Source organism: Onychomys torridus, chromosome 23 (assembly GCF_903995425.1).
Source record: "Onychomys torridus chromosome 23, mOncTor1.1, whole genome shotgun sequence".
Lineage (NCBI taxonomy): Eukaryota > Metazoa > Chordata > Mammalia > Rodentia > Cricetidae > Onychomys > Onychomys torridus.
The window spans coordinates 52,682,457-52,708,559 of NC_050465.1; the positions used below are offsets into that span (position 1 = coordinate 52,682,457).

The window sequence follows — 26,103 nt, forward strand, 5'->3', positions numbered from 1 at the left end:
ACTCTATTACCAATATTCTGAAGAATGTATAATTTTATGAAGATTCATACAGTGTGATTCTAACTAGGAGTAATTATCTATTTTAAAAGTAGACAAACTGAGGCTTATAAATGTGGACCAAAAATATCATATTAGTCTTCTTGTAAAATTTTATAAAAGTTTTGTTCACAGACAATATATATTTGACATGTAATGGATCCAGGCAAACAGACGTTTTCTCTGGGATCTGTTTGACTCATCCCATCTGTAACCTACTGCAGCTGAAGAAATAAACAGCCTTTCGTGAAAATGCCTTTCCTCTGCACTTATTATTTCGAGTATAACTAAGTCTTAAATTCCCTGTTCATGATGATTGGTTTAGAGCAGTACACTTCAGTACACACACACACACACACACACACACACACACACACACACACACACATATATAATTTAAACAACTTAAATATTTTTATTGACACAATGTACTGAAAATTAATATTTTAACATGGCTAAATTATTTATGCTGTTTTTACAACCAATTGTTCATAGAATTGTCTTAGAACTATGATGCATGGGGACAAGAGAGCTTCTCTATTTAATTACTTTTCAAGTATTCACTGAGCACACCTGGCAATGGGCTATTCTATGGGACAATGCAGGTTACCAACAATCATAAGGAAGACTCCAGGTCTGAAAACTTAATAAAAAGATTAGATTCTTGAGCTGAGGGCTCTTTAGTCAGCAGCGTAGACACTGGTCACAGAAGGACTACTCAGTAGCTGCAGCCAAGATGGAGATTTTCATCTAACCTATAGAGTATTCTTGGACAGAGGTAATCTCAGTTCTAGAAACTATCACAGCTTACTCGAGGAAATAAAATTTAATTTGTTATGGTATATACAGGACACCAGCAAAGGTGGAATATGATGCCCAGGATTGAAGACTCTTTTATAGTATATACAATCTGCTATTTGTACAACCAAATACTAATACATGTGTTGATATGAAAGGAACTTACTGATGAAATATCATTTTCACATTCCTCCAGATAAGGAGACAATGTATATTGGCTTGACCTAAGCATATGAGTGATGTGAAGTAATCCTTTTGTACACTGTAAAGATTTGTCACTTGAATTGGTTTAATAAAAAACTGATTTACCAGGAGCCCGGAAGGAAGTATAGGCAGGGCAACCAAATGAAGGATGATGGGAAGGAGAAGGGCAGATTCAGGAGTCATTAGTCAGACACAGATGGAGCAGGAGATGAATGTGCCATGCTAATAAAGGCACCTCACATGGCAGAGCATGAATAAGGAATTAGTTAACTTAAAATGTAAGAGTTAGCTAGTAACAAGTCTGAGCTATCAGCCAAGCATTTATAATCAATATTCAGCCTCTGTGTGGGAATTTGATAAGTGGCTGCCAGGTATTTGGGAGTTGCTGGTGGGACAGAAATGTCATCTTACATATGGAAATTGGAATCTGAGTTTACAAACAAACACAAGGGTCCATGAACTGTAATTCCATTCAACCAAGCCTAGCACTGTTTGGGAAAATTAGCTTTCACTCAAGCTGTGAACTTTTTTTTTTTTTTTTTTTTTTAATCTGAAATGGTGACGTCCCATAATTATTCACTTGTGTTTGGAAAAACACATCTCAGAAATATCTTAAGTGTTTTATCTCCAAGAAAGTAGACATAATTCCTTTAACTTCAAAGAATTTGGGTCTGAAATAACCTAAGTGGGCTTTAAAGGAAACTGAAAGTTCTATCTGAAAAGACAGACGTTGTCAGCCTAGTGACCACATGCGTGTCAGAACTGTCCAGGACATGCCTGTTATTTTCCCTATAGAATTTTATATTAAGCTGCTGAACTGTGGTAATGTCTCCAGGAACAGGAGTCTTACAGTTAATTAGGTACTCCTTTAGTATACCTGATCACAAAGTCTTAATTGTCTATCCATTCCTACTTTAGTCACTGAATACATAATCCTATTTTGTGGTATTATAAATAGGCCTAGAAACCACATCATGACAGCAAAGATATTAATTCACTAACGTCATTACACTAACAAAATTTACTTTGTGTAACAGCAAATATACTAAAGTAAATTTTTTTTTCTATACAGATCTGAAGTAATCTTTTACACATAACAAACCTGCATTAAAATGAGGACAAGAGGAGGGCAGAAAATCAAAGACATGCATTACAAATCATACAGTCATTTTTAGATCATACTTATTTAAAACATCCAATTAATTATACTTGGGCAATAGCGTAAGTAAAAATGCCTCAGTACTCAGTAGTTTATTAGTAACTGTTTTGTGGCTCTTAAATAGGGGCCAGGTAAAATTTGTTCGATGGTAGTATTTACATATATTCTTTTATATATATCAGTATTCACTTTTCACCTATTTAATTCTTAGTCTTCTGAAAAAGTAATCTCCCTTTATCAAGAATTATCTTCATTATTTTGTCATATCTATTATTTTCTACTTCTGTTATATCCTATCAAGGCGTTGCTTGCTAGCATAGAGTTTCTGTTTACTTGGTGATATTTTACATTCATCTTACTTGGAATAGTAATTTTTACAAATGAAAAGTTATAGAATATGCCAATGCTGATGACACAGTGGTTATTCTTGAGTGATTCATGAGAGTACAAACAAAGCAAGTCTTGGAATACCATGGCAATATCATTGATACCATACACAGTCTTCTTTAAGATTCAGGAGTTGTGGAACATTTTCCATTCTTTTGCTTTTGATCTATATAATTGAGATCAGGTCATCAATAACAGGTGAAGCTTAAGATATTTGTGAAATATGAAGCAGTTCTGACATCTTTGTGAGTCAGAAATAGATGAGTATAAAACATGGCCATTTTCTTTACCATAGAAAGATACTCCTAGGAGAGTAAAAGCTGAGTATTCTGAATGCTTCCCTCTACCCATCAAAATATTTCATCCTCACTATTTTACTAAATATTTTATCAAATTAATATCTTTAGAGTTTCTACAGTAGTCCCTAAATCAGTGGCCTAAAGAACCTGTGTTGACTTTTAGCCATAAATACAGATTAGTTTAGTCACATTTTTATGCTTGCTAATCTTGAATGCAGCAATGTTTTTCTAGTGTCTGGAAAGATTTGGTAATGTTATATAAATATTTTGCTATCAGTATGAACACCACTTGAGCATCTTGAAGATGCTTGAATTCTCTCTCTTTTTTTAAAGTAGCCACTTCAGCTATATGAGCAACAGTTACTAAGTGAGTGGAGAAACTTTGTGATTCTTTGCTAATTCTCAGATCATTTTGACTTTCACAGGTTCTAGGAAGCAAAGCTAAGGGAGAGCTTCACACACACCTCTTCATCTGTTGGACTTGCTTATTTCAAAAGAAAACTTAATGTACAGAATGTGATGGAATGTGGATAGGCTTATAATAAAAAGGCTATGTATTTTTATTTACTGTACTTAGGCATCATAATATAACTGCCACTCTTCAAATCACCACTTATGTGTGATTTGGACTATGTGATGTGGACATAAATTCTGGACTTGCTTCTTTGAGAGGAAAAGAAGAAATTCAATGTGTCATTTGCAAGTGGGGCCCAGACTATCACACCTCATCTTTCTTCTCTATCACACACAGGTCAGTTTGACAAAGGACAGGCTTTATGTGACCTCCTGGGCAAAAACCACTCTACCATGAAATAAAAGTCTGACTATGACCATGGAAATTGGAAATGTTTCAAATAGCTCTACATCAGAGACTTAGAGAAAGTAAGTTCAGTTATTGTACTAAGTATCATGAAGTATATAGAATAAATAAATCTAAACAAAGAGCTGGGCCAGAAAATAATACAGGGATAGGTAATCTAGTATGTATTTTTATATCCATTTTGATATTTTTATTCAACAAATTCAAATGAATTTATATTTGGCTTTGCTAACTAACCTGGAGAAATGTCTCAACAACAGAGTTAATTATTACTGTGACTGACAAATTCATGCCCTCGTGGTATGAGAGTAGGCTCTTTCAGTTTTTCACATAGTTGACAAAGAATCCAAAATAGATTAAAGTCTAATATTTTTTATATCAGGAAAGAATCTATATGAAAGTAGCCTGTGTGCTCACTAAGGCAAATGTCACACACACAAAAATAAAGAGTCTTGAAAAACACAGTTGTCCATGGTGTTCTCAGGAGGAAACCAAAATAATGGAGGTGGGAAATTTTGGGAAAAGTTTGGTCAAAGTAAATGCAATATTTGGGTATTAATTAGATTAGAACATGAGAGAGAAAGAATAAAAGATTACTGGTTTTATTTTCCTTATAAGTAGGATATTCTACAATACAGAAAGAGTCTTAAATTCTTTTCTACCCTATCGCACCAATCTTCCTGGAAGAGATTCCAGCAATAGACTTTAGGAAAACTGAGTATGGAAAACAAATTCACAAAATACAGGTTTGGGAAAACCAAACCAAACCAAACAAACAAACAAAAACAAAAAAACCGCTTTGAAAATGAAAGTCAATCAGGATCAGAAACATTTTACCTGCTTTCACTTAAATCTTCAATCCACTTTCCCCTGAATGTTTAGGGCACAGAACACAGAAACAGAAACAATGGGGCCATGAGTGAAGTACTACCTCTAAATAGTTTGAAGGAACCACTTTGGTGTGTTCAATGTAATATTCTGTGACTAAAAGAAAGCTAAGTATTTGAATGATCTACCAGTTAAAGGGTAGATTATGAAGCTTAAAATATTCATTTCTCATTTTCCTACTTCTGGTCTTCCCACTACGAAATATTTACTTTACTCAATCAAGACAGACATGTATAAAACTATGAGGGAATTTTAAAGGTAGAAAACATCTTCAAATCTTAATGATAGTTATCCTGCTTTCCAAATGCACATTCATCCCATTATAGAAATATGGGACCAGAGGGAGAATCTGCTTAGTTCAAGTTTTCATCCAATGTAAGTCAAAATACTCCAAAGAATTAAATATAAATGTTTATGAGCATTCTAAACTATCACATGAGCAGCCCCTGAAAGGTTATGTAATTCTGACAAGTCAACACAACTGAAAAATACTGTCATACTGTTTTAAACTTAAGAATAAACAGCCATTAAGGAGAGACATCTAGAGTTTTATATAAGAAATAACTATCTACCAGTTACCAATCACCTATTGAAATCATGGCCTGAGTAATAGTTTAATGTAAAATAAATGATCAAAATCTGAGAAATTTTAATATGTTTATTCTGTATTCATTAATCTATTAGATTAATGTCCTGCTTATTATAAAATACAAATTGGGCAGCATATGTTAAAATTTTTCCAATGTGGTGTCAACGTTTCAGTCACAGCCAGTGACTGTTTAGTCCATGATGGTATCTATGTGCTGTCTCATTTAATCTTCAAACTACTTTTACATTATCATCCAAATTGAATAAGCCATATTTGAATCCATGCTTTCACATTCAAGAAACTCATTCTTTCCTTGGGTAGTGGTGCTGCAGGTGACTTTTCTTAGAATTGATGGACTGCATTTTCCTGCTATTTACTATTTCTAGCCTGTGTATTTACTGATGGCATTAATAATTATTTGTGTTAGTCTGAAATCATGGACTATATCCAGGCATGTGATGAGATTGAAATTTTAACTGTTTTTGTTTAAATTAGTAAAATATTAAATCTACAATTAGACACATTATGATTTTGGGTTGCCTGACATCTATTTAAATCATTTACAGGTATAAGTGAACTGTCACTCTGTATCTCAGCCCCATGACCAAATGTCATCTCCCTGATTCTCAAGGTGAAGTGACAGAAATAACCCCCTTCTTTCAAGAAAGCCATCAGGAAGGCATCATTACGCATCAATGTTTTCTGGTGACTTTGAGGGGCTTCTCTCTTTTTCCCCTGAGAAGCATGATTTCACATTCCTGAAGTTGGAAAATCCTGATTATACAGAAAAATAATGACAATGTTATATAGAAAAATACAGGAAAAAATGGGTGGTTTCTATGATCGAGGCACTGTCATTAAGTAAACATGCAGTCCCCAGATCAGTTTGGGAATTACATAAATGCTGTCATTTTGTACACGAAAGTGTGACCCTTAGATAACTTAAGGACCTTAAAGTCACACATATAAAAATGGTTAGAGCTTGATTTTAAAACTGAAAATCTGATTTCAAAGACTACTTAACCATCATGTGGAATTGTTTCTCACTAAAATATTAAAATATAAGTAAAATCATTGAAATAAATGCAAAATCATTCTTCAAAATAATAGTTCAGTGACCCAATCAATGTCTAAAAGAAGAAAAATTATTTCATGAACATAGCAAGAATCCAAGATGGATCTTGGAGGACTAAGTAGTGCTGTGGAGGTCTTTCTGTACACTGTGAATATGTGTTGCTCTGATCAGTTGATAAATAAAACTGTTTGGCCTATTGCAAGGCAGATTACAAGCAGGTGGGAAATCCAAACAGATAGACAGGAAGAGAAAGAAGAGCAGAGGAGACACTGCTAGCTGCTGCCAGGAAAAGCAAGATATGAAAGTACCGGTACCCACAAGCCAAGTGGTAATGTATAGATTTATAGAAATGGGTTACTTTAAGGCATAAGAGCTAGCTAGTGAGTAGCCTGAGCCAATAGGACACATTGTTTGCAAATGATATAAGCTTCTGTGTGTTTACTTTGGTCTAAGCAGTTGAGGACCATATGGCACACAGGAAAACTTTCATTTACAAGGTAGGATTTGAATTTTTGTCTTAACTTTCATGTACTGTTTCTCATTACTTTATTTATTTATTTATTATTTTTTATTTTCTCATAGTTTAAAGTTAGCCCAAGGCAACTATATTAACCAGTTTTTCAAGCCCAAGTAACAATGTGCCACTGCTATATAAACCAATCTTCTCTAATCACATAATTTACTTTAGAACTTGTCATCACTATTTACTTATTAACAAACAATGTATGAGAATGACATATCAATTATTCAATCACTTTAAAATTTAAAAGCAATTAAATGCAAATGAATGGAAAAGCTGTGAATGGATTCAATGACATAGATGAATCTCATACATGTAATATTTAGTGAAAGTAGCCAGATACATAGAACATGACTATATTAAGACTGAATTAGATAAGATGGAAACACTAGACTAGACAAACTTAGTTGTTAGAATATAGGATAATGGCTAGTCCTGATAAAGGCAGCCACACGAATATATTACTATTGTGGATGTTCTATCTGATGGTTACACCTTACAAATGCTTCATTGTCATAAGACAACACAAAAATTATTAAAGGCAATAATTAATCTAAAATTATCATTTTGTTTTTACTTTAACATTACTATATTTCTTGCAAAAAAGATCAAAGTAAATTGTTTTAGAAAGCTAATAATATTTGTATGTAAAGTCGTCAATTACTACTTTTCTAATTAAAATGCTTCACAAAATATTTTGACAGTCATATTTCTTTATGTATAAACAATAAACCACAAATTTATATACTTTATAATAAAATATATAGCTCATGGTTTGTATTAAGTTTTTTAATTTGTGCAACTAATACCACAATAAAGGTATAGATTGATCCATTACCTGCAAAATTTCTTCTTACTATTCTATAGTGAACTTTACCCCTGAAATTCTAGCTTTTGGCAACTCTGACTGATAATCTGTCACTGTAGTTCCATCTTTTCCAGAGTTTGATATAAAAAGGAAACCATGTAGTATGTATTTTTAACAGTCTGGCTTCTTTCACTCAGCATAGTGAATTCAGGATCCATCCATGGTATGTGTAGCATCAATTTCTTCCTTTTTATTACTCAGGCATTTTGCAATGCATGAATATATCACAACTGGAATGCCTAAGTTGCTTCCAGGTTTTGTTGGTTGCAGTTAAAGCTACTGTAAATATTTGCATTCCAAATTTTGTATAAACATAAATAATATATTCTGTTCTTATAATGCCAATATATGCTTTAACATGCACAAAATACTTCCCATATTGCATTGATTCTATGATAATTTTTCCATCTGAAACAGTCAGTTCAAAATAACACAAAGTCAGAGATTAAATTCAAATTAAATAAAATATTCTATAGATATCAATCAACATTTTCAAATGTCTCTTTTATGAACTTTGAGTTTTTAAATTGTGTATAAACTTAAGAATATTGTGTTGAAGTTCTAAGATAAATACTAATTTTTTAAGTGTATAAAATTTAAAATCATGGCATTACTAATTAAAACTCCAACATCATAACAAACGAAGGTAAAATTAAGACCTGATTTTAAAAGCAAAGTGTTCTCAATTCTGCTGTAACTCTCATTTAAAGTATTAAAACTTCAGTCCAATTGGTTAGTAGTTTTGTCCGGTGGTGACTAAGGAAAGAACTTGAGTGATAAAATGGAAACATGGTTGATGTTACCTAGCATGTTGTGGTAAAGTGGAATGGCCCGTCCATGGGTAGTAAATGCAGTCATGACTAGTGGGACCGTTACACCTGCAAGCAATTACAGAACAGAAACCATCACTCTCCAGTCACAGTGGCATGCACACACATGCACCGTTGCTCACGCATGGAGCCTCGGAGGGAGAAGATGAGAAGGAAGCACACCAAGTACCTATCCATCAGGCCAATGCAGTCTTCAATACTTGAGCCTATGCACCTGCAGAGATTCAGAGGTCAAAGAGATACAAGGAAAGAGAAATCAGTCATTAAACAAACAAACAAACAAAAAAAGCAAAATAAATACTAAATGTACCGGGTTCTTAATTTTATTATTTGGCAGTTTCAGGAGCAGCATAATTTTAGAGACTGAAGAGAAAAAATATTTGTTGGTGGGAACACAGACATGAACTGAAATTACCGCTCAGGTACAATGCCAGGAAACATGGAAACAGCAATGGAAATTTTACCTGCTTCTGTGGATAACTTTCATAAACAGTCCTTTCCCAAAACCTTCAGTCCTTTTGTGTCTTTCATCACTACACACAGCTAGATTAATTACCTGAGAGTTCAATGACAATGGATGTTTTTGTATGCATCATTTCTCTTAAACCACTGTTAAGTTTAAGTAAAATCAAGAAAAATCAATAAAAAGGCAATGAACAGTTGAATGTAATATAATAGCCTTATGCTTGATGTTCATTAAATACGGATCTTGGCAGGAAATAAGTTAATATATTTTAATGCAGTTCCCATGGATATTTTACATAATCAGATTATTCCAATCCTTGGTTATTAATCTCTTCAATTTTTATCATTAAACATGCATTTATTTACAAATCAAATGAACTGATCTGGCCCTCATTGCAGTACAACTTGGTGACAACTTTTAAACAGCAAAAACATGACCTGTAAACATAAACATTTAAAATAATATCACAATATTCAACTCCAACAAAAGCAAATAAATATTCTGTATTAAATGAATAAACACACAGAGGTAGCCGAGGAATCTACAAAGATGAAAATTTGATGAATGTATTTAAATGCACAGAATTCTAATATGCAGTCCTTAGAATTTTATTTTGGGCCATTATGGAAGTATTTGTTCTATTTTCTAATGTATTTAAGTTGAATTTCTTATTTCTCTTCTTCTCCTCCTCAAAGATAAACAGCTTCTGGGGCTGGGTTTTATAAGAGTACCTCATTTGGGCGGTAATAGAGAGTATACATATTATTCTAAACCCTGTCCTTAGTGCATGAGCTGGCTGTTTGGACAGGGACACTTCGCTCAGCTTGGAAGGAGGGGACTGGACTTGCCTGGACTGAATTTACCAGGTTGAGCTGAATCCTCAGGGGAGTCTTTGCCCTGGAGGAGATGGGAATGGGGGGTGGGTTGGGGTAAAGGCAGGGGGGGGGGGGAGGACAGGGGAACCTGTGGCTAATATGTAAAATTAAATTAAATTATAAAACTATATATATGAAAAAACTGGAAAAGGAGCTTTAGGTACCTAGAGATGTGGACAGACCACGAGGAGCTTCTGTAACTGACTCCAGATGCTAGAAAGCTAACAAACTCATCTGATAACCTATGTCACCATCTCTCTGCTCATTCATATCTGCTTTAACATTACTACTTTGTAGAAAAGCAGTTTGCTGTAAAATTTTTCTGAGTATCAGATTTGAGCAGCAAAAGTAAATTTTAGCCTGAGAAAATGTGACAAAGTTCTATGAAATAAAGAGGTAAGAAGCAGCTAAAGCACACACCATTGACTTGGTTCCATACAGTAGATCTAACCAGAACATTTTTAATTAGAAAATTAAAAAGTACTAAAATTCCCTACAAGAGTCTCATATAATTTTCTTATATTTTGTTCTAAAGAGCTGTTTTTATATTGTGTTCCTGTGATATCCCCTTCAAAATGGTATATTTATGACACTACTGCCAATTTATAAAATTAACAGGCTTACTACTTACTTTGCAAGAGAGTCTGAAAAGCAGTAGTTTGTGTGTAACATTTATAATGACCCTTGAAAGATTAAAAAAAAATGCAATAGTGAAATCTGCTTGAGGAGACAGTATAAATAATGAAATATCTTCATTCATTCAATAAGCTCATGTGATAAGCCTACTAAAGTGCTTGTACCCTTCAAGGAGCTACAGGAAGAAATGAGATGAATTAGATGCCTTTTTTACTTATTTTCCCTGAGCTCACAGTTTGCAGATGAGAAATGTATGAGTACACATGTATGGTACAGCTCTGTATGTATTCTATGGAAGAGGGACACCCGCATGTCCTGCTTTAAAAGGTAACAGTCACTATTCTGGGAGAGTCAGCGATCTGTAGTTTGAGATGTTGAGAGCTTTGACTGGTGAGGCAGTGGTTGTTAGGGAGTACAAAACTGTAGCAAAAGCATAGCTCAAAAGCACTACATACTCTGAACAATATTTGTAAGTAGACAGAGAGCATGATGGCAAGCACAAAGAGAGGAAAAGAGGGTGGAAGAACTTTAGGAGCTGGAGGTGGTAGGCTTTAACTTAGTAGATAATAGAAAGCCACTTTGTAGTTCGAAAGGTTGGCCAACAGAATTAAAAACAGGGAGAAATAGTAAAATTAACTTTAAAAACAATTGTGTCTGCACGAAGGTCTTTAGTTGATGTAAGTTGAGAAGTGCATTGCAGACAGGACAATGGAATCAAGCAGAAATAATGAGGGATTGATAGAACATGGACATGGGTCCAGAAAAGTTGTTGAGGATATTACGTAGGATATTTGAGATTCAAATGTGTTTCTAAAATGAGGGTGAAAGAAACAAATGAAGATCAAGAAGGATGTGGGTCAATGAACGTGGGCATGCTTTTTCAAAGTATAAATCCTCATGTATTTAAAGATACCATTGTATTTTAGGTTCTTCATAAGTAAGTAAGTTATATATATATGCAGCTACTCAAAACATAAAATTTATATTGATTAAGCAAGATAACAAAAATAAGAAAAACATCCAAATTTGAAGCACAAAAATAGCAAGGGGCCAAAAATAGGACCAGGAATAAAACCATTCAAAAATTAGTATTCCAAAGTACAATATTTATAAAAATAGCAGAAATTCATAACATTTATACACACTCCAAAACCATGTCTATAATTCTGGATGGTGAGGCAAGTTGACTTACGTTAATTCATACTGATATATAAGTGTCTTGACATACCTACATGACAAGCATAATTCAGACATTTGTGAAAATCTCCAATTTTTTAAATGAAAATGAAGGATATTTTTAATTTTATCAATATAAAAGCTAGAGACTTAGGTCTACAAGCAGATTTTCTATCTATCATTGTATCAATGGATTTTTTCATTATGTAAACTTGAAAATTAGAAAAAAAATAATTAGTAAAAGAGACTAAGGTACATGCCAATAAAACTTTAAGTGAGGTTTTAAAAACAACATTCAATGAAACAAGCATTGCAATCCATGTCTACAATGCAAATTTGGATTAAAATAAAAGGAAATGTAGTAGATGTTAAATAATCACAAGTTAAGTAATTTCACTGTAGATAACAGTGTACTCATTGTGCATTATGGAATACATTTAGTTAATAAATTCTCTTTATACCACAGATAGTACCAATTATAAATGTAAATATTATTATTGCACTTTAAATTAATTCTTTGTTTTGTTTTGTTGTTCTGTTTTTGTTTAAGACAGGGTGTTATGGTGGAGCCCTATCTTGTATAATTACTCATTATGTAGGACAGGTTGGCCTCAAATTTACACAAATTTTCTTCCTTCTACCTCTTAAGCACTGGGATTTAAGGTGTGTGTCAACATGACCAAACCTTTAATTTTAAATTTTCTTTTATTATTATTTTGTCTTGTTCTAACTCTTAACCATCATTTCAACAACATAAAGGTGAGTCTTACAGGACAATGGCTGTGTCTTAGCTATAAACGTGACTTACGATAAAAAGCAGATCTCTTAGGTAGCTTTAATTGTCAACTCGACATAGACTAGAATCATCTGAAAGGAAAGTCTTGATGGAGGATTACCTAGATAGCATTAGCCTGTGGGTATATCAAAGGGGAGTTATCTTGATTATTAATGGATGCCAAGGTTCTCATCTCATTGTGGGTGGCACCAAGCCTAGGCAGGTGGTCCTGGACTGTATAAGAAAGCTAATTAAGCAAAGAACTTTTGACCATCCTGCTAGCAAGTGGTCTTCCACTCTCTTTGTTTTAAACACCAGCTTGAATTTCTGCTCTTATGTCCCTCAATGATGGACTGTGACCTGGAAGTGTAACCTGCAATAGACTTTTTCCTACTCCTCCTTGCTTTGGGTGATAGTATTTGCAGCAGCAACTGAAAGAAGGCAACTTGATTAGCATGCATCCCACAGAAGAAGCTAAAGAATGACTGAGATAAGAACATGTTGATAAAATATGGACCCTATTCAAGGCAAGAGGGGACAATATTTTTTTCTTTTCTCTCCTTCCTTCCCTTACTTCCATCCTTTTTTTCTGTCCTTTAAAGATACTGGTGAGAGTTTTCTAATCAGGACTAAATGGTTCATCTTTCAAAAAAGTACTTGAATAACTTTTAGAGTCAACTTATTTAATGCAATTTTGGAGTAGTAAAAATACATTTAAGGTATTAGATAATTTTATTTTCAGGAAAATCATTAAACTTATTCAAACTAAGATTTTATTTCTTAAAAGATGTAATTGGAAAGAATATGTCCATTAAGTGGTTATTGAACAACCTGATAAACATTGACATGTAGAAAGGAATCTGCTTCTGGAAGTAGAAGCAGCCTGGTGAGAGTTCACACTTACTCATGTGGTCAGTTAATAGATGCACTGAGGAATAAAGAAAGACTCATTCATCTCAGAATTCCCTCTGTTCTGTGATCCGTCACTGGATCATAGCTCTATGTGCTTACACTCAATTTGAAAAGAGGAGATGAGCTGCCCAGGACACCTCTTTTCTTCAGTACAAGACGCCCAAAGCACAGTGGGTATGCTGTGATCTAGTTCATACAACTCCTCAGGAGCTGGAATCAACAACACTTTAATGAAGTCAGTGAAAGTGAATATGGAGATTGTGAGGAAGGGGAAGCTCAGTGAAAGCAACAATAAGACCTCAGAGCAAAGTCATCCTTGGAGACATATTACCCTGGAAGGTGCTATGGAATACAACATCTTCTGTCTCACTGTTATTCTGTAGCCAGGAGCTGTTGAGAGCATCTTTCTATTTATTTAGAGTTCCCCATTAATCCTTAGCTTCCCTTGTGTAGGAGATCCCAGTTCTGTTGCTACAGTCATTTGAACCCTTTCCGTTGGCCTCAACTTCTGCCTCCCTCTACTATATATGCTTTCCTTTATTATACAGCCATGATTTTAAAAGGCTGACGAGGAAGACACTCCAGCCACACATCCAGACTAGGCTCTGTGTCTCACTTTCATTTCCCTAATGGTTTCATTGTAATTAGATTTGCAAAAACAGCAAAAGGTCTCATTTTGAATGGCAACAGCTGTTGACATCGACATTATATTGAATAATTTACTGGTTTAATTTTAGTTGCAAAACAATAAAACCCTCTTGTGGATGATTTTCACAGCAAAGTTTTCTCTTACTCTTGCTGATTCTTCTGCTCCCGCAGCACCAGAAGTTTTTTTTTTTTTTTTTTTTTTTTAAATAGTCTCAACTCAAGTGTGCCAACACTCACAAGGGGAATTGTTTATTACTTCTGTTTTCCTTGAAGCAAAGTGTGTAGATGACTGTCTCAGTGCCCTCAACCTGTGTGCTTATGTAGACACTAAGGAGTTCTACGCTGCACTTGAATCTGTGTGGCAGAATATTGCTTTGCCTTCTAAGGATCTGCCACTTCTCAGAGTGACTTAGCTGATTTCCTGACCTCTAGGAATTTATAGCAGCATCCCAAATTGATGTTTTCTTCACAGAAAATAATGTTGCTCACTTCACTTTTTCAATATCTTCTAACAGGTAGGCCTTAATCTGGCAGGACAATCTTTTTACAGAACCGCTACTTTCCTGCTGGATATAAAGTGTCCAAGATAAGTTCTCAACTCCTGTGTGCATTCTGTTCCTACACTGAGGGTAAGCACTCACAATGGAGGTAAGGTTTTATGGTCAGAGGATGGAGTGAGTTGAACTGCTCTCAATTCTCACCATATTTACCTTTTAGAAGAAACAAGGGGAACATTATAACTGAGATAAGATAGATTGGTCTTAAGAAATAGGTTGGAATTTGTTAGAGGGGACATTATTTCCTTTCACACACAGTGTTCTTTCCCTAATGTCTCCATCAATGGCCACAACACTGAACAAAACAACCCCCCTGATTTGTGTTTATCCAACTCTTATCAATATCACAGGTTATGCTGCACAACATATCCTCTTGAATGGAAAATATGTATATGTCTTTCTGAATTGTTTCATGACATTCAGAGAACTCTACATTACAGGAAAACTACAATAAAATAACTATCACCACTATATTAGTTATGTTGTGATTATACATATGAGCAGGTTATTCTTTTTTTGTCTGCCATGAATGCCTAGGATCAGATTTCACTGAAGGATTAATCCAAGGCAGGAATTTTTAAAGTGATATTCTCATTTTAAGTTTGACAATAAGAAATCAAAACCATACACTAAAAAAAAAAAAAAAAAACCTTTATGATACAAGTACTATATATTATCTCTTCCAATACATTGAATCTATTGTAAAGACTGGACGATTTCTAGACTGCATCCAAAGCACACTAGCTTCATAAAGGAGTTAAAAAGGAGTTTATAGGTAAATGATAAGCGGAGATATTTCATAGGTTTACCTAGAAAGAATTTCATTTAAAATCACCATGTAAATTATAAAGATGAATATCATTTTCTGAGACTATTCTAATGTGAGTAGACGTCATCAGAGATACTGATAACTGTGTTCATCTTTTCACTGGAAACATGTCCATGGTTTAGTCCTTGACCAGCAAGGATGCTTACCCTTGGGTGCAGTTTGGATGGCATGGGTGGCATTCTCGATCCTGATCTGCATACTTGAAAATGAAACTGTTTGCTCCCTGTAGGCCATCTGGACATTTCTCCACACAGTTTGGACCATCCTTAAAGTGAGAACACTTTGTGCAGTTGTCTGGTCCCTGAAATATGAAGAAGAAAAACATCTGGAGAAAGAGAAATGGGTTCAACTCCCTCAGAAAGGCATTTATGTGGTTAAGTTCCTTAGAATTTTGTGAGTGACAAATAAATCTTCCTGTAGGGAAAGAACATGTCCATCTGTCCATCAATAATAACATGAATGCAGTAAGGGAACCTTAAAGGTCTTCTTTGCTATGTTGTATTTGAGTCATCATACTATCAAATATCTTCTAGAAATACCCCACTTTTGAAATCAGCAGTTCTCAGGTCATCTCTTCTCCATGTCATTTCTCTAATGTGACTTAATTTGAACTAAGATTTCCCAATGGCTTTTTCAAAAGAGTATCAACATTTTTGTCTTGTGGTTAATTCTTAATGGCATTACAGAGTAACAGTATGTGTTTATAATAAATTTTCCACAGGTATGTTTTATTACCATTATTGAGAATATATACATCCACAAAATAGTTAATGAGAAATAATTCAAGATGGAAATTATAATACACTGTTCTTCCTGGGTAACAGTCTTTCCTAATGACTATTTGAAAAATAAACTTTAAAATGCACTATGATTGAATTATCAGGTATTAGGCACCATAGACATATAAAAAAATTCCTTGGTTATTTTTTGCTGATCATCTTATGCTGATGCTCAAAAGGAAATGATATACACTTATATGGAGTCTTGCCAATCTTCAGAAGACATAAAATATACATTCTGAAAAGCAGATATTAAAAATTATGTAATAAGAATTTTAAAATTAAAATAACTATATGGAGAAACTTATCCAATAATGACAGTAACACAACATTATTAATTAAAATGCAGTGAACCCACTTTACGTATTTTCATTTATAATTTATATAATAATTTTAATAAGTATTTAATTTTTTAATAAGTAGATTAATACTTATTTAATTTAATAAGTAGATTTAATAAGTAGAAAATTGATAAGCAACAATAATATAAAAGCAATAATAAAAGCAATATGTATGTGTATTATTGTATTATTTGTATTATTTATCTTTATTTTTAAGACAGTGTTTTCTGGCGAAGCCCATGGTGTTCTCAAACCCATAATTCTTACACATTAGCCTCCAGAATGTTGGCTATTTTTTAATAGCAATGTATCATTATGGCCAGTCTCAAAATTAACATTTTAATATTAGTTTTCACATCTAAGGATATTACTATCCTGACAGCAAGCAATGCAAGAAACAAATAGTATATTTTGAGACTGAAGAAAGCTGAGAACATTTTGATTAAAATACTACTTTTCTTAAGAAGGGCCTTAATCTTTGAATATTCTGCTATTTTGATTATGTTTTACTTGATATTATTATCCCTCCTTCCTAGGCCTTCTCTTTGCTTAGACTTCTATGACAATAATATTCCTTTGACCATTTGTTTAGGTTATGTTTGCCTTCTGATCTATTCTTCCTGTTATCTGCCTATGTCTGGAAGCCCTGAACAATTATTACAGGACACCTGAAGATAGCTTAGATAAGTAGGATGTAGTAAGTATTCAGAGACACAATTAAACCAAGTTCTTACTTACAAATGTTGTGAATTTGGAACCAGGTAGTGCCACATTATGTTGAACTGTTAATTAAGGGATGACCATGTAGTTATATTTATTCAGGGGGGTGATTTTAACTATATACAAATGACAACCTCAAACCAGCTAGATAGATATTATAAGTTGGTAATATAAAGTAACACAAAGCAAAAGATAAAGATTGAAGTATCTAACGAAAAATAGCAATGTAAAGAAGAAAACGTAATCATAAGGAAACCAGTGAGCTTAGATCAAGTGGCTATTTATTCCATTATTTTGATGTGAAGCTCAGAGTTAAATAAAATAAAATAATTTAAATTAACATATGAAACCTAATCCCCATTCTACCTAAAGAACTGCTAATGGTAACTCCTCATTTCCTCTCTACTCACAGGTACTTAGGCATGTAACACTATCTATTACACAGAATCATTTACTGTGCAAGTATGCTCAGTGGCATGACTTCCTCTATAAGACAAGAGACATGCTCAGTGTAGGAACACAGAATAAAGCTTACTCTAAGTAAGCAGTGTCTGGATTAGGCCTTCCTTTTCTATTAAATTCTTGTAATTTAAAATAATATCCAGGTAAAAATCTTCAGATATAAAAATGTCACAGACTAAAATAAGTTAATAGTTAAGTATATTCTAATACAACCAGTTATATAGTGCCTATTTGTTTCGCTGTGATACAAAACAAAGTACCCTGAGCTGACACAGTTAAAGACATTCTAACAAATTTCTAAGGAGTTGAAGTACTGGCTCCTATTTCATTTTCATAATGAAAAGAAAAGCATCTAATGCTCACTCTTGTATTGTGCTATTCCCAAGACTTTTAAAAGTCTAGGTGCAGTGAGTGATAAAGTTGTGGAGATGAAGGATGCATTCTTTCTTCTCCTTGGTTCTAAACTGCCTCTGGACCCAATAATCCTGGCAGGCAACAACGTGACAGACTAAATCCTGATGTGGGCATTATGTTATTTTTTTTTCTCAGTGGCAGTTGATTTTCCCAGGTATCTTCTCCCGGGAACAAAGCTACTATTTACCACAATACAATAATGTTCTTTCATCCCTGTGGGAAGACTGCCGTTCACCTGTCAGTGAAGGTAAGATAAAGCTTACTTCAAATAATGAAATGGAAGTAGAAGCCGTACATAAGAGGGGGAAAGCTGAACTCTCCAGCTTCCTCTCTCCATGCTGTCACTACCGAATGCTTCATGAAGGAGTGGAGATGCTATGAATTCAGAGCTTATGAGTCATAAGCTCCTTTTGAACATTTCCAAGACTTTCAGAGTACCCTACATAAAAGGAATTAAATATTTTTTTCTGAGAGCAAAGAAAGGATAGAATTAATATTTAAGCACAACTTTGATCAACCATCCTAACAGCTACTTTATATTTTGTAAAACATGTTTGAAAACTCATTTTCCTCATCCAATTCCTTTTCTTCTACTGCTTCCTCTTCATCCTCTTTGTTGACTTCCTGTACCTGTTTGATTCACAGTCCTTCCTTCCCTTTCCATGGCTCTTCCCTTACCTCTCTCATTGGGTCAATCCCGGGAAGGGAAAGTAGGGACAATAATTATATTACACCTATAAATTAAACAAACAAGACCAAATGCAGGCAGACCAGTATATAAAAACAAAGGTTTTCCTGTATGTCAAGCCTACTCTGCTGAAGAGAGCAAGGATTTCCACCATATTTGAGTAGGATAACATCATCCCATTTACTACACAACTGCCCTGTTCTTCGCAAGCATTTTACTTGTACAACACTGAAGATATTGCTGTCTGGAAGAAAAACTGCAATGATTGGAAGGAAAAATTTGGAATCATCACTTCTACAATGGAGTTGAAGTTTCACATCTCACTGACTTTTGAAGTAACTCTCTAATCATTATGGTTGAATTTATTTATATTTTAAATGAGGAATGTCATAGTGTTCTTCAGATTTAACAATATTTGATAAACGTTAGTAGTTATCAATTTTTACCACTATGGAAACTTTGACAAGCCTATGATGTAAAATACACACACAGACACACACACACATACACATACACAAACAAAAACCACGTCTCTCTCTCTCTCCTCCCTCCCTACCTCTCCCATATTCATTTTTTTAATCTTCCTTGCCCCTTTAACTTTCTAGTGTTTTGACTTTGTTCTCTTAACATATCAAGTCTCTATTTTCCTGCTGCAGAGTGACCTTAATCATCTGGTCCCATGAGTCCTACCATGATGGAACAAAAATATTTACTATATCTACTTTTCATATCAAATAAATTTGAAGAAAATCAAGGCCATTAATTGGTTGGTATTGGGACTCTGATTCTCATACATGTTTAGGGAGTGTCATCAAAGACTTTTAAGTTTTATAAAGATGTTTAAATCTTTTAAAAGTAATTTGTCTCCATTCCTTTGGAGAACATATAAGTAAGAAACTACACAGATATATACATTAAGACAAATTAATAACCAGGCTATCCATTAATATGTTTGTGTAGCAGAAGGCAGATAAGCAGAAGCATATGGAGAGATGGTCGAGTGCTCTGAGCTCTAAACATGCAGAGTGGGATTTTAATTTTGCTTGGAATAGTGAGAAATTTATTAGCAATTTCAAGATTATTCTTTCATTGGTAGAATGGAGAAAAACACCTAGAAGACAAGGAGAGACAATATATGGGGAAAGACAGCACAGAGCTCTCAAAGCATGTTTGATGTCTGTTAAGTTCCACCCAGCTATAAAGATGATCTACAGTGAGCTTTGTAATTCTCATTTTTGATTAGCAAATAACATGATCATTGAAATTTTTTGACATTTGAAAACCAGTATAATACAATTAGAGGAATGAAGGACATATGTTGATATCTTATGCATGAAACATCTTCTTTTTATGTGCCTTTGTGTTTTGTCTGCATGTAAGTCTATATAAGAGCATCAGAGCCCTTGGAACTGGAGTTACACAGAGTTATGAGATGCTATGTGCATGCTGGGAATTAAACCTGGATCCTCTGGAACAGCCACCAATGCTCCTAACCACTGAGCCACCTCTCCAGCCCCTAACATCAAATGTTTTAAAACGAATATCTCCTATGAAATTATTCTAGCAAAATACAGTATACTGAATAATTACTTAGACTTCACCTAACCAAATTAATTTCTAACCAGTAGGATTAATTATACTGAAAACATTAATAATCAGTAATATTTGGTTATTTTGAAATATGAAAACTTTGAGAAAGTTTGAAATATGAAAACAAACGAGTTTTAAGATCCAAAACACAAAATCATTGGGAGAAGACTAATATGAAATTCATTTCTAATGACAGCTTTGAAAAATATTTTTGAATGAGTGGTAACATACAAAAACCAGCAATGGAGCTTGATGCAAAGCAAGTATTTAAACAATGGCACACACTGAACAAAGTAAGAATGCTTCTTTGAGGTAGTTCAGAAGAAGCATGGGAATGGAAAGGAACAGGGAATTATACACGTCAAGAAAACATTATGTCACAGAAAGTCATAGGAAATTCCCAGGAAGCAGCAGTGCAGGAGCACCTGCAACAATCAACAAACTAAACAGTGTGCCCATGATCAACCTGGCGAGTCACTTTCTAAGTATTATTTCTCTAAGCCTATGTTTAGTGCGCATTAACCAGGTCTAGAGACATCCGATGCTCCAGGACTTATCAGTTGAAATAGCAAAATATGGGTTATTATAATCATTTATTTTTCAGCTTTTAAACTCCAAAAGTAACCTTGTTTTCATTCAATGACTTACTGGCAAAGAGTTACCTGAATACACAAGCCATATGGAACCCATGTAGACACCTCAACTTGTTTTACCAACAGACTTGGGAAAATTCCTTTCCTTTGTAATGGACTATTTTTTATGGAATATGCATGTCTCATGTAGGAGGCCAATTGTGTTTTCATGACTCTTCTCAGTGGAGAAACACAGTGACCACTGATGGTCTTGGACATACTTTTTTAGATGAAGAACAGTAATGTGTCCTTTACACTCTAGTTCATTATGTCAAATAACTGTGTTTCTGTTTCTTGCAGGTCTGCCTATTCAGATGGTTATTGATCTTGTGACAGTCCTTGGAATGCATGAGTTTTCCACATCTTTTAGAGAAGGTTCCAGAGTCGCTCACTTAGGCCTGATGGAAGGTTGGAAGACTCAATTATATATATAATGTTAGCTAAGGCTGAGTAAGTACACACATAGAAAATGTATTCTCTTTAGATTTTAAAAACATTTTTATGAAACTAGGTTTAATTCTGGCTTGTACCCAAATGTTGATCCCCAAGCTAATTACTAAGAAACGACTCAGTAATGGAAGAATGAAATAATTGTCTAAAGAAAGACGAATGCATCACTTTCTAATGACAGGTACAGACTGATCTCATTGTTCAGAGAAACCCAAGTGCTGGAAAACAAGGGAAAGGGGGTGTTTCCTGAGATTTAGGGCAATGTTCTCCCTAATAGAACTTTGACTTATGGATAAAGCTTTTCAGTCCTTAAGGCTTTCATGATGGTCTTCTACTTGGTGGATCCTTCTCTCTAATACAGCATCTAGGCTAATGCTTTAGGTCTTAGTCTGGGTTGCTCATCTAGCTCCTCCTTCTTGTATGTTTCATTTTGCCATCAGAGACATTAAATAAAAGTGCTGAAATGTTCACCAAAGCAACATGAACTTCTATAATCTTATTTTGTCATTCATCTGTGCTTTTTTAAACCGTCTATACAGATTTTCATTAGTTCAGTTTTTATCAGTTAAGTGGATAACTTGTATATCTCACTTTCAACAGTATGTCATGTCCCAAGACAACTCTATATCCTTATTCTTATGTTCTAATACAATATTATGGGAATAAGTATTTATATGATATTCAATTTCCTAATATTTTATCATTCCTGCTAAACTGTAAATTTGTAGATTGAGATATCAAACATGTTTGCCCTCAGTATCCTATAAATACCAATTTAAAAGATAGATAGACCCAAGCCAATGACAAAACATTTGTATACATAATGCCAAATAAGCCAACACACCCATTAACACTTTCAGGCTTACCGGTCCATGGCATGTGAGCAGTCCATCTTCCATTTTCTCACATTGTGAATCACACTCAACACAGATGGAGCCATTTTCAAACTCTCGAAATTCCCTGTGAAAATATCAACTGTGTGAGGAGGTATAAGCAAACAAGCTATCAACTTAACAAATGAGGCAACATCTGCTAAGAGTCCTACTGGCAGTGTAAATTCTTGAGTTTGTTTCTCTAATGTGCCAGGAGCTACAGATGCATTTTCCTGTGCATTAAGGAGAATTCCTTCTATGAAAAGAAAAGATATACAGCAGCCATATGGTTCTCCTTGCTCCTGATTGGATTCAACAATTGTCTCATTCTGGAAAGCTCTCTCCTGTCAGAGAGATTCTAGCACTTTCCAAAAACAGAAAATAATCTCTTTTGATGACACAGCAGAATTACTTTTACCTCTTTGAGTAAGACTATATCTGCTCATTTCTACATAAAAAATTACTCATAGTTGAAGCTTGCATTTCTAAACCACTATAGTTTTTTTTTTTTTTTTTAATTTCTGGGCCACATAAATGTTCTCTAACCTTGTCCTTCAAGGTTGCTAGACTATTAAACTTACTTTCAGTTAAACTTCAAAACAGGCTTTGATATCTTATCTTCTTTTAAAAAATCTGCCTTAGAGAATTAGAGAAAAATATCATTTTATGCTAGATTTTATTTTCTTAGATTATTGATCTAATATCACAAAATTTCTCTTAGTCTAAATTCTTTTTGAAGGAATTCCATAAGGAATAATACAAGAAATAGTTTATTTTAATGTATATAGTATAAAACTTTATTATTGTAATACCATGATTGTGACTGTCTCTTTTTATATCACTACATTTTCTATTTATATATTATAGGTTTTAAAGATATGATTATTACATTCAAAGTCTAATATAAATATTTTACTTTGATAATTGAAAAGAAATCATCTACACTATGTTAAAATTACATTATTTTCACTAAAATGAAAATAAAATATTGGGTAGAATAATTTAGTGTCACTTGGAAGTCATTAACAAAGTAGGTCATTAAATTTGTGTATCTAATTTACTTGCAATTTTTATTTTTGCTTCCTAACCCATCTTTTTAAACCAATACCAATAGTGTGTAGTGTATGAATAGTGTAATTTTAAATCAATTAGATGATAAATTCCAAATCATTTTATTACCTAATGCTATCACTACCCTTTTCTCATTTGAAGACATAAAGTCTTAATAAGCAATGGAATTCCAAAGGGTAAGCTGTATATTCTGTTGGTTAAATTAATTCTAAAGCTAGATTTCTATTTTATTAATTTATAAAATTAGGATATAATTTATTGGACTTCCTTAAGAATTTTCACACATATATGCCATTATGCTTTCCTCAAAGGGAAAGGAGTTAAATATGGTTTCAAAAAATAGAGCATTGGTAGATTATCTGCATAGGGCCTACACATTTAGCTGCATTGTTTTGGTACTTGTACAGTCAGATATTAATTTGTTTTGGATCAAACCTTGAATGAATTTTCTGGTTTGAAATCTTAGTTATAAAAACAAGCCTTCTTTTTTATGTTTCATTAACTATGAAAGATAGAAAGTACTTAACTGAGGAAGTCTTTAGGATAAAAAGTGAACGTGACCCAAAGGGAGGACACTTAAATCTATGACAAGTTACAAATAATGTATAATGAAGTTTTAAGAGAGTTACCAGTTTGTGATAATAGAGTCTTTTGTCATTGAAGGGTTATGGCGGCAAATGAAGAATGTAAGTTGCTTGCTACTAAAGCATAGTCAGTGTTTTTCCCATTCTTTTACCCAATGTGCACCTCTCCACTTGCCCAATAAAGAGTAAACACAATTCCACAAGAGCAATGGAGAGAAGAGCACCTCCACATCCCCCTGTGACTTCACCATGATTTTTGCAGAGTTCCCCTCATGTGGCTGTGTCTTAACAAATTGCAGTTCATGATACTAATGTTTTAGCATTGTCAGTATTCAGATCGGGAGTGAATGCTACAAAACTGAGTCTCTAAACTCTGCATCTTACACCAACAGTAGGTTTAGAGACTTAAACACTTGACATTTAGTTTACTAAGTATCCTCTATAAAAGGAGAAACCATGTTTTATTCAGGTATGATTTTTAAATATGTAATTTCCATCAAAGATCATTGACTGGCACACTGATGTTTTTGTGTTGATCTCAAGGACTTAGAATGTATACTAGATAGGAAAAGCTTTGTGGTTTTAAGGTTCCATTGTAACTACACTCTCTCCCATTTTGATTGTTCACTGTAATTGCTTTCTCACTTGAATTTGGATACAAATTACACTGAATTGTTTGACTTTCTTTTTTGCATATACATGCAAAAAATACTGTATTTTTAAATATACTTCTAATTTTTATACATGCGTTATTTATTTGACAGGTTTAATCAGTTTCTAAGATAAAATATTTTACTCAACCATTTAATAAACTCAGATTAACTGATACCTGGGAGATCATGATAATGATATACACAGCAAGAACTTTTACAAGACTTTATTAAGCACCTTTCACTTCACATAATCATAAAGTTGGCACCATAATATTCCCATGTTTCATATAAAAATCAGCTTTAGCCAATGAGACGGCATGTATCTCCTAGGCCCAGCCCCTGAAAATTGAGGCAAGAAAATCAGGTGACACTAGAAGTTTAGACATGCTTGGGAAACATACCAAGTCCTCAGAGAAGAAAGAAATGGAGGAAGACTTGGAAAGAGGGAGGAAGGAAGGACAGAAGAATAGATGGAAGGAAGAAAGGGGAATAAGGATGGAAGAGGAGGTGTGGGACAATAACAAGAAAAGAACAAAGGAAAACTTCAATATAAAGTTAAAAGGCAGATTCATTTTCCTCAAAGGCAGCTAAAACTAGCTACATAGGCAAGACAAAAGACATCAGACAACAGCGCAGATGGGAGAATGAGAAATCCTACAGAGCAGACAAGAACTAAAAACAAACTTTTGAAAAGGTATATTTCATGGGTTTTGCTGTAATGAAAAATACCTTGATAATTTAAATTTCTTTGAGATATTTTATTTAATGCTGTAAAACTAGAGGTTGTTAAATCCAAAAGTAAAAATAAAAAAAGTCCAGTGATTGGGATTCAAAAAGCCACTAGTTTTTGTTGTTGTTGATGTTTGGTTTGGTTTTGCATCCATTATTCTGTAGAAATGCAACACAGAATGGAACATATAGCTACATATTTCTATATTTTGTATTTCAGACAATAGTAACACTAGAATACGTAAGAAAAAATAACATTCTTGAAAGAATCAGACTGCCTGTACTCTATTCCTGGCTTGATTATTCAGTCAATCTATGATTTTAGCTGATATTATATTATATCAGTCCGCATTGTCCATCATGTGCTGCTGATAGAGAAAATGATTTCTCAATACCCGATCTCCTAAGTAATACATGCCTGTATAATAATCTCTTTAGGCAACTAACTTGTGCTTAGTGAACTAAATTCTGGTAAAATTCACTTTAATGACACCATTTGCTAGACAGGTGTGTATTTTATTGAGGTACTTTTTTTAGAGGACTATCCTTCCATAGCAATATGAACAGGCTTGAATAAAATCCCATGGCACAGGACCTATTGATTATCAAAGTTACAAGCTGGTATATCTTACAAAGATCTAAGCTGAACTGTATCCCATTATTAAATTTTTATTTTAAGTTACTTTTAATTTAAACCTTAGTTTTCACCTGAAACTTCATTTCATAAAGAAAATTTTCCTGTGTCATTTTAAGAAGATACATATGATAAAC

General features: G+C 33.8%; 1 protein-coding gene across 1 annotated transcript in view; it reads right to left on the reverse strand.

The window, feature by feature from the left end:
• The window catches only part of Erbb4 (erb-b2 receptor tyrosine kinase 4), a 1,064,935-nt gene that overhangs the window by 243,019 nt on the left and 795,813 nt on the right, over positions 1-26,103 (reverse strand). Inside the window, exons 14-16 of the mRNA XM_036172732.1 lie at positions 22,290-22,383; positions 15,494-15,648; positions 8,447-8,521 (exon numbers count right to left, since the gene is read on the reverse strand). Of these exons, the coding sequence (XP_036028625.1) occupies positions 8,447-8,521; positions 15,494-15,648; positions 22,290-22,383 (324 nt within the window). The remainder of the gene's footprint in view (positions 1-8,446; positions 8,522-15,493; positions 15,649-22,289; positions 22,384-26,103) is intronic.